Source organism: Artemia franciscana, chromosome 18 (genome assembly GCF_032884065.1).
Source record: "Artemia franciscana chromosome 18, ASM3288406v1, whole genome shotgun sequence".
Lineage (NCBI taxonomy): Eukaryota > Metazoa > Arthropoda > Branchiopoda > Anostraca > Artemiidae > Artemia > Artemia franciscana.
The window spans coordinates 1451895-1466671 of record NC_088880.1 but is presented as its reverse complement, the minus strand read 5'-3'; the positions used below and the strand labels follow the sequence as shown (position 1 = coordinate 1466671).

The 14777-nt window shown below is 32.9% G+C and overlaps 1 protein-coding gene across 3 annotated transcripts in view; it reads right to left on the bottom strand.

The window, feature by feature from the left end:
* Window positions 1-4931: 4931 nt before the first annotated feature.
* Window positions 4932-14777, bottom strand: part of LOC136038489 (transcriptional coactivator YAP1-like) — a 66374-nt gene continuing 56528 nt past the window's right edge. For all 3 annotated transcript variants that reach the window (XM_065721573.1, XM_065721571.1, XM_065721574.1), the window contains exon 10: window positions 4932-13076. In XM_065721573.1, the coding sequence (XP_065577645.1) occupies window positions 12993-13076 (84 nt within the window). In that variant the 3' untranslated portion in view covers window positions 4932-12992. The remainder of the gene's footprint in view (window positions 13077-14777) is intronic.

Here is a 14777-nt window from a genome sequence, read left to right as displayed (position 1 = left end):
TTCATGTTTGAAATTATATGCTGTTAAGACATACAACTGGTTTTTATGTGCTGCTATTATATTGTTCTCCATTATGTTTTTGCATAAATCAATCGTTTCTGATGTATCCTGATAACATGTTGTAATTTTTCTTATAAGAATTAACTGTATTTTTTATCCAGTGGTTGATACAAAAACCGTTACTACCACTGGGTAAATATGTAGGGTTTATCTCACAGTAGATGCAACAAAAAAATAATCAAACTATACTGAAAATATAAAACATTGGAAGAAAAATTATAGAAATCTCATAATTATGGGCATTCCCTTTCCCTTCGTATGTCCCTGATTAAAATGTCGTTTGCAGTTATTTTACAGTGTTAAGATAGCTATAGAAGAGAAAAAAGTAATTATCAAATCGTGGGTGACATTTACCCCCCTACCTGCAAGATTTTGAAAATGTTTTTGTGGGAGTCATCGTTGAAAATATTTTTTTTTATTTTCATTTTAAAAATTTAAATAACAACAAGTTTGCCCCCCTCTAAGTTTCTGTGAATTAATCCCACTGCCCAATAATTATGAAAAAACTATGCTAAGAAAGAATTTTGTAATCTTCATTGTTCCTTTTTTTATTGTGTCATCTTACCGATTTAAAAATGTTCATTTTGAGTTTGGTTTTATTATTGTTTTCTGTAAAACCTTAAAATATGTGACACTACCATGTGAAATTAATCCATCAACTTAATTTTCTTCTTTCATCATTATTTTAATTGACACGAGAAGTAAATAGAGGAAAAAGATCAGATCAGAATCCTAAGAAACCTCAAAATGTTTGCGATTCTCTCACGCATTTCATATGTTCACACAGTTTTGGTATTTTTCTTTATTTGCTCCCCCCCTCCCTTTTTCCGTATAAAACTCTTTCATGCATATTGGGCTTCAGTCTAAGCCTCCCAAGATTGAAGGGCATATTATATTTTTGATAAATGGACGACTATATTGTTTTATAATACAAATCAACTAAGTAAATCGCTGGATTAAATTACATTTAGTCTTTATTCCAAGAAGTCTAAATATTGGGAGAATAAACTGAAGCAAGTGGTCATTCTTTATAGCCCCGTGCTAGCAACAGCGCAATAGTCCGTTACTTAAGAGAGTCCTCATTGGAATACAAATATTAATTCATCGAATCACGCAAATCAGATACTGGATCTCTAAACCAAGCAATTGGCTCTTTACGACAAAAAAAGAGCAATCGAAAGTCTGCAAAGAGTTCAAGCTTTGAAAGCAAAGTTAATGTTTTGCAAAGTTTGCGAAATTCATAAATCGTATGAAGGTAAAAGCATTAGCCCGTGTCTTCATTATAGCCTTTTCAGGTAGCCCCCGTTTCTATTGGTGCTTTTTAAAGTTCAAAAAGGCAATTTGACAGGCGCATTAGAGGTGTTTTCTTTTTCTGAAGTCTCTTTTTTGATTAACAAACTGAAGAATACAAACGACCCGTTTTCACCGAGTCCATTGGTTTCAGGTTCAGTGTTGCCAGATGTAGCATAATTATGCTGAAGGTAGCATTATTAGGAATTGAAAGCATCCAAGCAAAATACTCCTGAAGATAGCATAATCGTAGGATAATGTAAAAGAATGTTGACCAACAATGTCACATCTAAACATAAAACAAACTTAAGCTTTGAAATACATTTGCCATTCGGTCCATCTATGTGCTGACTATGCTGAGAAAACAAAGATTGTCGAGGACTTTGCAAGGATGGTGATCCTTTTTCAAGATGCTTCAGTGATCCTTTTTCGATTAACGTGAAGGCGGCTGATACAAACCGTCCAAGATTCAGCAGATTTCTGGAACCGACACAGTTGTATCTCTGGTCGCATCTACATACTACACATGTGGAAGGTAATTTGGTTGGGGGATTGGCTACCACTATCCCTTGGATCACACTGCCCCATTTTTTACAATAATTTTATGCAGCATAACGGTTCAACGGCCGCGTCAAATATATAAAATAACTTATAAATAAATAATTATATAAAAAAGGATATGAAGACCACACAAAAAAACTTTCAACCTTCCAAGCTTTGAAGGACATTTCAGAAGAATGAGCATAAAAGGTAAGAACTATATGATTCACTGGGTTTTTTGAAGTTTTTCTTGGCTTCTCGACCTTGATTTAACCTGTTATGATCTCTAAATGTCTCATACTAGTTTTCGCACTTCAGCAGCTGAATGAGTCACTTCTGAGAGAACGTTTTGCTATTTTTTTGCATCCATTATCCGTAAGCCATTTTCGTAAAAAATAAAAATATAATAACATATAATTTACAATAATAATTATAATAAATTCGTGTCAGTATAAGCCAAGAGTGATATAAAAGATGATTCCAAGTATTTAGCGAAGACTAGAAACCATAATTTTATGAGCTATTCTACACGCTGTTCCAATTTTGAGGGGCCCCACCCCCGTCTGAAATTTTTAATTATCCTTAAAGTTACGACTGATTTATGCCTGGAATCAGTTACAATTGTTGAATACAAAAAAAAAAAAAATGTAAGCCATATGCAAGGCCAGAATGAATAGCTCATTTCAACCAAAAAATTGAGTAATTTCACTGAAATAAATAGCAAAAATCAATTTGCAACTCTTTAGAGGGGCCACAGTGATTTATTTCATTTCTGCAGCTATACCATTCATGAAAACAAACTTTAACTTTTCAACACCCGATTGAATTTTCAGTTTTTTCTTCAATGTTACGGTATGTTTGTGTCAGTTTATTATTGTACTGTTATATATTATTATATAAGTAGGCGATGGCTATTAGGCGTTTTACGGTATGTTTGTGTCAATTTGTTATTATATTGTTATATTTTATTATACAAGTAGGTGATGGCTACTAGGCGTTTTATGGTATGTTTGTCTCAATTTATTATTATATTGTTATAAATAATTATATAAGTAGGCGATGGCTATTAGGCGTTTTATGGTATGTTTGTGTCAATTTATTATTATATATTATTATATAACAATATATATTATCATATTATTATAACATATATAATATATTATTATATTGTATTTGTTTTAGTGCCACTGGAAAAAAACATAAACTTGAACGCTCTGAATTTTATTTACAATTTTCAGAATAAAAAAAAAACTTTGAAAAACTACCTTTTCCGACAGCTCAAAAAGTTAATATGTTGTTGCATATGTTGGATGACCAAATTATATTCACAAGATGTCAAAGCTGGAAGAGACAAACAAAACAAATTGATTTGTGCTTACTTTTCTCGGTCATTCATTATTTTCTGGTTTTTATGGCACTTGGTCTACACCAAGTGACATATAGCGATCTCAAATTCTGTTGGTCCCGGTTTTGCTAGTTTAGGCACTTTCAGATAAGCTAGGACAATGAGATTTGGCAGGCGTATCAGGGACCAGACCAGATTAAATTACAAATAGTCGTTTCCCCTATTTGTAAATTTGGGGGGGGGGAGAGTGGGGGGGACGATTAATTCGGAAAAATTAGAAAAAATGAGGTATTTTTAACTTACGAACGGGTGATCGGATCTTAATGAAGTTTGATATTTAAAAGGATATCGTGTCTCAGAGCCGTTATTTTAAATCCCGACCGGGTCCGGTGATATTGGGGGAATTTGAGGGGGGAAACCTAAAATCTCGGAAAACGCTTAGAGTGGAGAGATTGGGATGAAACTTGGTGGGAAGAATAAGCACAAGTCTTAGATACGTGAGTGACATAACCAGACAGAATCTGCTCTCTTTGGGGGAGTTGGGGGCAGGGGTGTTAAAGATCTTAATGAAATTTGATATTTAGAAGGAACTCATGTCTCAGAGCTCTTATTTTAAATCCCGACCAGATCTGGTGATATTGGGAGAAGTTGGATGGGGAAACCAGAAATCTTGGAAAACGCTTAGAGTGGAGAGATCGGAATGAAACTTGGTGGGTATAGTGATCAAATGTCGTTGATAAGTGATCGACGTAACTGGACTGGATCCGCTCTCTTCGGGGGGAGTTAGGGGGAGAGGTCCAGTGCTTTGGCGAGTTCGGTGCTTCTGGACGTGCTAAGACGATGAAAATTGGTACGCGCGTCAGGAATCTGCATAAATTGACTTGATAAAGTCGTTTTTCCCGGTTCGACCATCTGGGGGGCTGAAGGGAGAGGAAAAAATTAGAAAAAATGAGGTATTTTTGACTTACCAGTGGGTGAGCAGATCTTGATGAATTTTGATATTTATAAGGACCTCGTGTCTCAGAGTTCTTATTTTTAATCCCGAGCGGCATTAAGCCTCTGATTTTTCTTTTAAATCAATCTATTGGTTCTTAGAATTTTCCTAGAGCTCATACCATATGAGCTCTCGGCTCTTCCGACCTCGTCACAAGTGCCATATGAGCTCTTGTTCTTGTACAGTAGTCTTGCATAATCAATAATACGTCCAAAATCAGAATATATTCCATATAGAAAATAAGGTTTTTGTAATTCCTTTACACGGAAAATGATTGCAGACATTGCGATTTAAATCATGACAAATGAGTAGAAAAAATTGGTAGACATCACCAGTCGATACAACAGACATATAGCAAAATTCTGTGCTTTCTTTTGAGGAGCTTAAAGTACTTTGCATCATTGTACAAGAAAAACTATAAGTGGTAAGTCTACACATCTGAAGCCCTTGAAGCCTCATTCCCTCTCCTTTGTCCTGCAAACCAACACATTCTTGACAGAAAATTTCGACAATGACAGCTATCAGATTACATCTGTTTAATAGATTATTCCTGTGCGGCTACTGTTCCCTTGCAAACCTCAAACAAAATCATGAATCTACCAAAATAAAACCATGAAAATTAAACAAATTAAATTCTGATTTTGGACCATTCAGTTATGCCTATTCGTTTAGATAATTAGTGGCAAAACGAAGTCTCAAAAATCTTATCATCAGCATCTATTGCAAAATCAAACAAATATTCTACATATAAGTACACCCTACAGAAAAAAAACCCGACACCAAAAAGGGGAAAAAAAACGACCTGTATTATATACTAGTTTACTAAAAAATCGAAAAAAGAAGAACAAATAAGTACAAAGAGCTGATAATATGCTGCAAGGTGCCACTATAACACTTTTGATTCAAAATGCGAAACAAACCACAACTAAAAACTTACACACTGTATTAAGGCAGGAAAGGTAAGGCACAATAACACACATATCCATGTTTATAACAGCCACTCTTAAACAGAGCGATAACAGGAAAATTGATGATGAAAAACTGACTGGGACTCACGGACGGCAAAAAAGTACTACAGATGCATTCCAATTAAACATCCACTAAACCTTCAATTGATATTTCACTTAGTGTGACCAGATGCCGTGCAATAATAAAAACGAAAATGCACCAAACCTTCCATTTTTCGCGCATCAAAGGTGGAATTTTAATAACATTCCAAGATTACTTATCCTTAGCGTTTCAAAAGACGTAACTGATGCCACAGATCAGTAGGATAACTACTTGAAAGCGTCTGGATTAGATGTCTGGTATATTACACCTACTAATCCTGGAAGATGCAGGACTATTGACGTTTTATAAATGTGAAATTAAATGCAGAGAACAAAAGGAGACAGTAACTGTGAAAGGTGACATACCTTCAGGGGTTTTGTACATAAGCTGTGTTTGCAAGGGAATATACGCGATAAATGCTGTTGTTCGCCTAGTTGCCTATAGCGTTTCAGTTGAGAAGTTGCCGGAAAATTGGGCCCGATCAGACAACACTGTTTTATACCAATCTTCCCCGTTTTTATTTTAAAATTCGTAAATTTTCTGATAATTTGGCTTGAAAAAAAGTTTCTAGACTACAATCCTTAGCGTGTATAAAGACCTAGTTGGACTATCAATTCTAATCAACCGTTACTTCTCATGATTTTACATTAATTTGGGGTCAAACAGATTTCATTTTATTCTGCTAATCTCATTTGTACAGTTACTACCCCCATTAGTACAGAATTTTTTCGGAAGAAAACCCCAATTATAGAAAATTGTTAATACAAGGAGGTTCAATTTGGAAATAGAAGGAGACTGTGGATTCATTTAGTTATAATGAAGTTTTACAATTCACTTCTTTCGTATTTATTTTAAGTTCAAGCTGATAGGCCTTTTTGAAAATTGAGGGACTCAGAAGAGGGTTTTAACCTAAAAGATTTATCACCGGTTTTATATAAGGCCTTTTTATCGTTCATGTTTTTCACATGCTACGGAAAAAAAAGTTTCATCGCTCAAATTTTCCGTTTTGTGGTTCGTATTGTTTTTGTAAAATTCTAGGTTGATTCTACTTTTTCCAGAAATTATGTGTGCTTCTAGGATGAAAAAAAAGAAGAATTACGTTGTATTTTAAATTTCCATAAAAGTAAAAAAATCACTACAAAAAGGGCCTGACCATTAGAAGGTTTGGTCACTTTAAGCAAAACCTTATTGGAATAAGGCATATCCAAATCAGGCACATATACAGCATACTCTACGCGGGGGAGGGGCAAAATTCGGGGGCCAGCAACTTCAAAACAAAACAGAAATAGGCATTTTGAATGAAAGATATACATCTGTTGCCAAGGGTGGCAGCCGCCGTTATACACAGGAGGGCAATGCTTCAGATATTAAACAAAAATAGAGAAAAAATCAGTCTTTAAAATGAAAAGTGAAGACGACAGTAATAAACAAACACAAATTACTATAATTTTGAGACGGCAGCTACCCCTTAACCCCCAAAGTCTTTCAAAAAAGTTTTTAAATAATAAGGAGAGGACGGAAAGATTCCACAAAGAGGCAAACTGTATAACAAAACGAGATTTTAGGGAAAAATTCCAATGATAATTTTGCAATTATTTTGCAAGCTTTAAAAAGTTTGTTAAACATTTTCTAGGTGGCTCAGTGGAGGTTGGACAACAATCATATCTCGCAGAAAATCCTACAACTATTGGACAAATTTGACACTTTTGTTCATATTTCTGCTCTTGTAAAGGGAAAAAGAAAAGCGCGGGGGGGGGGGGAGGGGCATATCTGGTTTAAGCATAGTATTTATCCATACTCTTGTTGATTTCTTGTGGCTCTAGTGATTTTCGGATAATTTTATACCATTGCCGAGTTGAAGATTTGGAACTTTTACTTCATACTTTACAGGTACTTTTTGGGCTTAAATATCATATGGGATAAATTTTGAAAATCTTCCTAAGTATAATATACAGTTACAGGGGTATTTGGTCAACAGAGGAGGGGTAAATTGGATTCAATTAACTTGGATATCTTTTAAGTGGTTATATTATGAATAGTGAGTTTAAAAATGATTTTGATTATTCATATCGTACTTAAACACAAACAAAACCATCATTTCTCCGGTGGGCTCACTGGGGACATACACTTTAGGGAATCAAAAAAAGTGAAATCGTTAACTTCAATAAATCCAGTGCTTGAATTTTAATAGATAACTTCGAGGACCACACTGCCTTTCCATGACGAAAGTAAAACAGTTCAAAATAGGGATGAAACCTTTTAATTGACAGTGAACAGATACAAAATTATTTAACTGGATATTTCGAACACATATACAGTGTTCATCATCAGCAGTAAAACTGCTGAGTTTTACTACTGATGATGAACACTGTATATGTGTTCGAAATATCCAGTTAAATAATTTTATATCTGTTCACTGTCAATTAAAAGGTTTCATCCCTATTTTGAACTGTTTTACTTTTGAATTTTAATGGACTATAAGTCAAATTAGCTTTACTTAGGATCGAAACCATGTCTTTGGGTAACTGTTGCATTACTTTATAATGAAATTTCTTTGGTGGTATTTCAGCGATTCACTCTAAAGTTAAAAGTTCTATTACTTTCGACTGTGGTGATTGGTCGCCACAACTGATCATCAGTTGTTCAACTGATCTATCAACTGAAATCAGTTAATCTTTACACAAAAAATTAAATTAGATAGAGATGGGGGAGAACTAGATCTTATTAAGCAAGCATCAACGCATAGTTCCAAATGAGACTGGCAATTATTAATTATTATTAATTATATTATAATTATTATCATTAATTATAATTATTATAATATATAATATTATATTATAATATATAATTATATATTATAATATATAATTATTATAATATATATTATTATTAATTATAATTATTAATTATTAAAATATTAAGCAAGTTGAAATTATTTTATTTAAAAATAGCATGGTAAATGTCAACTAGTAGATACTTCGGACTAGAAGAATAAAGAGAGTTGGTAAAATAAACCATTTTACTATTAAACATTTTAAACTATTATTTATAAAATAAAGTTAGTAAAAACGTTAATAAAGATCGTATTTGCATGAGGTAACATCAAGTTAATAATAACAATTTTTAGTTAAATCCTCCAACAACTTGAAACGCTGTCGATAGCTATTGAGCACAAATATTAACAAATTCTAAGAGCAGCAAAATTTACAAGAAAAAATTACAGCATGCATTTTTAACTTTCATTTACTTGCAAAATAAAGCATATATTGTTACTGTACAGTTTTAATCGTATTTATATGCTTGTTTAGCAGTTTGAAATGCAATTTTTAATCATTCTTATATTTTAATACTCTCTTTCAAATTTCCCAAACAATTAATACCTCCAAATTGTTAGCAGCCAATTTTTATTACTAACAATTGACAGTGGAAACAGGCCTTTAGTCTTCAAGGCCGATAAAGAGTGAGCTTGTAAAAACTTGGCTAGTGTAGCAAAGAAAAGCTACTCACATGCTCCTAGGTCTAAAAATAGGCCTTTGAGGTTTTAACAAAGGATAAGAAATTATAGTCAGGCTCACGCAACTGAATACACTATCAGTTATAGTAACTGAAGAAAGAGGATACACTTCCATCTTATGCTCAGCCTCTTTTGACGGTCGATGGAGGCCCAAAACTCTCTAATAATTAAATAATGTAAATAATTAATAATGTATAAGGTAATAATGTGGGCAATAATTAATGTTAGGAACTGACTATAATTGTGTTATTATATAACTAAACAAAGACAATATACTCCCATCTGATGCTCGACCTCTTGTGAAAGTGATTAGAGAATCAAACATGAATTATAATTAGGCTTAGTAACTAATTAAACCTGAATAATTATGAAACCAAATGAAAACAATAAAGTTCAATCTAATGCCGAACCTCTTATAAAGGTTAAGGGAAGCTAATAATCCCTCTAACAAGGGCTATTGCTAAGCGTAGGTGATCGAGTATTATTGTGCAATTAGGTAATAAATTAGTTAATTGAGTAATTAGGTAGCCGGACAAAAACAATTTGCACCCATTTAATGCCGAAATTCTAGTGAAAGTGGAGGGAGTCTCAATCACAGCAATATTAGCATGAACTCTGCTCACAAAGTTTCTACGATCATATAAAAATGTTCTTATAGCTTATTTTCTGCAAAATATACAAGCCTATACTAGACGCCCTGATTGAACGTCAAATCCAGTTCAGTCAAAACAACAAAATCTACCAAAATGGGCGTAATATGAAACAAGGGATAAATCATAAAATGTCACGACTTCAAGAAGGGGTCACGGATAATTAGCAGTTGAGACCAGGATAAAAAAGGGTTGTAGCACCCATTGGGCGCTCAACTTCTTACTTAGAACATGCCTGAACGTCACACCCGGTTCAGTCAAGAACAACAAAACCTACCAAAATGGGCGTATTATGAGGAGCATGAAGCAAGGGATAAATCGTAAAACATCATGACTTCAAGAAGGGGCCAAGAGTAGTTAGTAGTTGGGACCAGGATAATAAAAAGGTTGTAGCACCCATTGGTTGTGCACCCATTGGATTAAATCATCGAAAAGGACGAAGGAACTTTAACATTTAAACCAATAACTAAACATATTTCCGATAATCAACAGGAAAAAAAAAACAAACAAACAACAACCGGAATTTATATGCAATAAGTACCGGTGTTTTAACAGGTTTAGAAAAAGGGAGAGTATTCATAAAAAAAAAAAAAAAAAAAAAAAAAAAAAAAAAAAAAAAAAAAAAAAAAAAAAAAAAAAAAAGAGGGAACTCACAAAAAATCCAACTTTCTGCCTTTTTTTTCAAAATGTTCCTGAGTTGTATCCAAAGATGGCAGAGAAAAAGAAAATCAACATTAATACACAAAATATAGCATACCAAAAATGCCAAACACAATATTATAAAAACCATCTAACTTCGAAAGCTATACAATAAATAAAAGAAAAGAAATTGACAAATTTCAATTAGAAGAAACACCGCAAGTCAGAAAGTCAACTTCATGATAGCTTTTTTTAGGCAGGTGATCATTTTTTAATATCTCCAAATATTTAAAAATGAGGTTTACGCCAAGACCTCATCAGAAATGAGGTTTTAGCTGAAGTCCCAGACACAATATAAAACACAATAACGCAGAAATGCATTATTCTACAGCACGAAAACAAAAGAGCACAAAATCAAAATAAAAGATGGCACATATAATAGAGAGGTTTCAACTTTCTAAATCAACCAATATCCAAACAGATTGATGCACTACGTTGGTGTTTAGAAAGAACCAATGATTCTGCAGTATTCAAAGTAAAAAAAAGGTATGATTCACACTTATATGTTCCTAACACCAACATATATACAAGCAACCCTAACCATGGATAAGTGAGACGAACTTAACAAAATTCTTCAACAAAAGATTTCAGAGAAGCAGTAAAAAAAAGTACCGGCGCAAAATAAAATCAAATAGCTATTAATAATAAAAATATTCATCAATCAAGAACGAATTAAGATAGAAGACTAATAGTAAGTCATATGCGACAAATCAATGAAATCTATCTATCAAGAACGTATCCAGGATTTTGGAACAGGGGGTAAGGGGGGGATATCACAAAAAAGCTAAGAAAACCCATCACGAATTTGTTTATATGTATTTTTTCGCAGAAGCAAAATGTATCGTAACTGATGGAGCCAGAAATCGTGACAATCAAAGAGGTTCACTAAATATAGACAATCCTGATAAGCAGGGATCGAGGGGGCGCTGGCTTCCCGCCACGTGGCGTACATCTTGTAGCACTACGTGTGACGCACAGCTCCATCACGCTTGATATAGTTCTGCCCAGCTTGGCACGCGCGCCCTGGTGTACCCCTTGACAGGAATACCGATATCGTTTCCCCTATCTATTCTGCAATCTGCATTAGTTACTATTTTTTTTTTATGTCTAGTATAGTTACTATCATAGTGACGGGTATTATCTTTTTCTATTATTAAATATTTCGCTTCATATTTATTACATACTATCAATGAAATCAATGAAAAATATTACTTTCAATGAAATATATCTATCAAGGGCGTATCCAGAATTTTTGTTAAGGGGGTAAGGGGGGGATAGCAAAAAAAATGCATCAGGAATTTGTTTATGTGCATTTTTTTTTATGTTTTCACAAGTAAGACAAAAATTTCGGGTTTGGATACGTCCTTGCAATCTTAACGATGAGAAGAAGAAATCAAAAATGTGAGTAATTCCGTGGTAAGCAATGTGCTTTAATTTCATTGAGTGAACTCCAACATGTTCTCATAAACCAGTCAAGTTGTTCCTTAAGCGTATCTCAGAAAGGGAAGCCAATTACCCCGCTTTTTTAAAACCTAATTGGCTCATGCGTGAAATTTCAAACCCACGAGATGTATGGAAACTCCACCTGATTGGTTCTTACTGGTTGGGATTTTAAGCCAGTAAAAGAATAAGAATTATTTAGTTACAAGAAAGCCCTTTGTTTGTCTTTGATACCACTTGGACACAATTAGGGTGACATTACTGACACCAGAGACAGTCAACAGGTACAAAGCAAAGGCAAAAAGCCTTCAGATTTTCTAAGAAAATTAGTATGACAATGAATCCCCCCCCTTCGTAAGCCAACTTAAGTTTAGTGCTTGTAATAGCTTCACATACTTTTTGATACAGCGTAAATAGAGCCAGGGGTTTGCTTCCAAAGATTATATTACTTGGTTCCATGTGTGGGCGACAGGATTTATGGGCATTCAGCCACTTTCTTCTAAACACTTATTTCTATGACAAATATATACGTGTAGAGTGCCCCCATAGTTAACACATGGAGACGGAAAAAAAACCTTTATTTGGCGTTCAAAATAATTTTTTGTGGTCTTTAAATTACGTAAATGATGCTTCAAGTATTCTAAAGCCTTTTTTTGGGTACTTCAACTGAATTCAATAATTTAATTCCTATCATCTCGGTATCTACCAAAAAGGATATTCACATCTTGAACATACTTGTGATGGAAAGTAGAACTAATTGTCCTAGTTGTAAACTTTGGAGGCTCGTATACATCTATAGGGGCGGGGGCCTAATATTGTCATCGAAAATCTAGCAAACGATTTTTTTTTATCAATTATGACTGGCACAAAAGCAAGTTTGTATCCTAGTTATGCTTTTTCAGCGACTGTGCCCCATTTGACCACTGTGTAAGGAGGAGGGAGGGGGTCAGCTCCTAAGCTTATTTTATCAATAACAATAGCATCGGAAGCAGTATGGCTGTAGTACTACAATCCAGAATAAAATTAATTGATCAGCTTTTTCCATGATTTTTGTAAGTAATATTAATATTAAACTGACATTAAATAATATGACTAATTATATCAAATAATAAGTAATATTAAACGGATTCTTTTCCTGGAAGCAAACGTTCGTTTCCACTGTTAGCAATTTTTCACAAAAATTCATTTAGACTTCGAAAATATAGCACTTTCCCTTCCACGAACAAAAAGAAAAAATGAAGAATTCAACAATTTAAGTAGCACATAAAAACACGTAAAGGCCGCTTTATATTGCTATTTTTTTTTATTTTCACATTGATAACAGTCAATCTATTTCACCTGATAATTATTTCACTCTGATTATGTCACACAGGTAACTGTTAGTTTTTTTTAAGTCACTTATTAATTTTCTCATAGCCATGTTAAGACATTGTCCACTTTTCCTGAATTAAGTAAAACATCATTCAAGATATCGTTTGAAAGTTCTTCTCCAAACTAAGAGATAAAAATAGACGCAAATTAATAATATAACAAAAAAATTAATAGTAAATATACATAGTTGATTATATATTAATAGTAAATAGTAATAGTAAATAGTAAATAGTAATAGTAAATAGTAATAATAATAGTAAATAGTAATAATAATAGTAAATGTAATAGTAAATAGTTGATTATAAATTAATAGTAAATATACATAGTTGATATATATTAGCTGATTATATATTAATAGTAAATAGTAATAGTAATAATAATAGTAGATAGTAATAGTAATAGTAAATAGTTGATTATAAATTAATAGTAAATATACATAGTTGATTATATATTAGTTAATTATATATTAATAGTAAATAGTAATAGTAATAGTAAATAGTAATAGTAAATAGTTGATTATAAATTAATAGTAAATATACATAGTTGATTATGCCATAATCATTTAACAATAGTGAATATAATCTTTCAATAGCAACTAATGTGATAATTTAATGATTAAGATAATTAATCTTGTATTATATTACTAGCAGGTTGCAGTGAGATTATGATTATATGATAGTTTAGCAATGATTAACCAAAATTCAACACAGATTCTTAAATTAATTGCAATTACTTATTAAAAAAGTGCAATTGTTATGCTCAATTATTTAATTAAATGATTTAATATAATTTAATATAATTATTTAATTAAATTAAATCAATTAAATTAAATTGATATTAAATTATTATTGTTAATGCCGTTCGGACAGCAAAATTCATTTTACGCGAGTAATTTGAAAATTGAAGAAATGGTCCAAGTCAAGTGGCTTAACATTTCTTCTTTATACGCCTATACTGAACAAAAAATTAGAACTGAAATAAAAAAAAAATCATCTTAAGAGTAAAAAATCTTGTAGTAACACAAAGCTTTAAAAGATAGGTTCTAACAGGATATTTTAATTTATCGTGAAAGAAATATACACAAAGAATTTTCTATCTAGAGCAGAACAAATTAGAGCTAACTGAGCTCTGACTTTCAATAAGTAAACAAAGAATTCAACAGGGTAAAATCAGTGGTATCGAACTTAATGCAATAATTGCAATGGCCTATTTAGCGCTAAGAAAATAAGCTTATTAAGCATAGGGTAAAATAATTTAGGTGCATAATAAATTGAAAAATAGGGCCTGATTTATTGATTAAAGCAAAGAGCATAAGGCACTTGTAAAGACCAACACTTCAAAACCATCTTTTTTTATTTATTCATCCGTTGATTTTTGAATTTAAAAAGAGGGAATAGTTGTGGGAAAAGTCAAAGTCATGGCCAATAGTAGAAAAAAGCCAAGACAGATTGTCCAATTAAGTGGGCAGCCCAGTTAATTTTACCCCTTTGATTGCCGTTGTTACTGTCTCCCATTTATGCTACACCTCTCCGTGCATGCATGTCCCCTCCACAATGCCGAACTAGAGTCGTACCTGTTGGAGGTTCTCCCTGGGGAACACACGCAGGTTGACTACGGGTTGACTAATTGAAAAAAAAAAAATTCGTCTTATGCATGTCACTCCACAATGCTGAACTAGAGTCAACCTATCTGTTGAGTTTATTAATTTTAGCACATATTACGGGTAACCTACAAGAATGAAAACTGGCGCTAGTGTCGACAAACAATCACCAACACCATCTAGCGTTTGGTGTTTCTTGCCCTTTTCCAGTGTAATAACAAGAG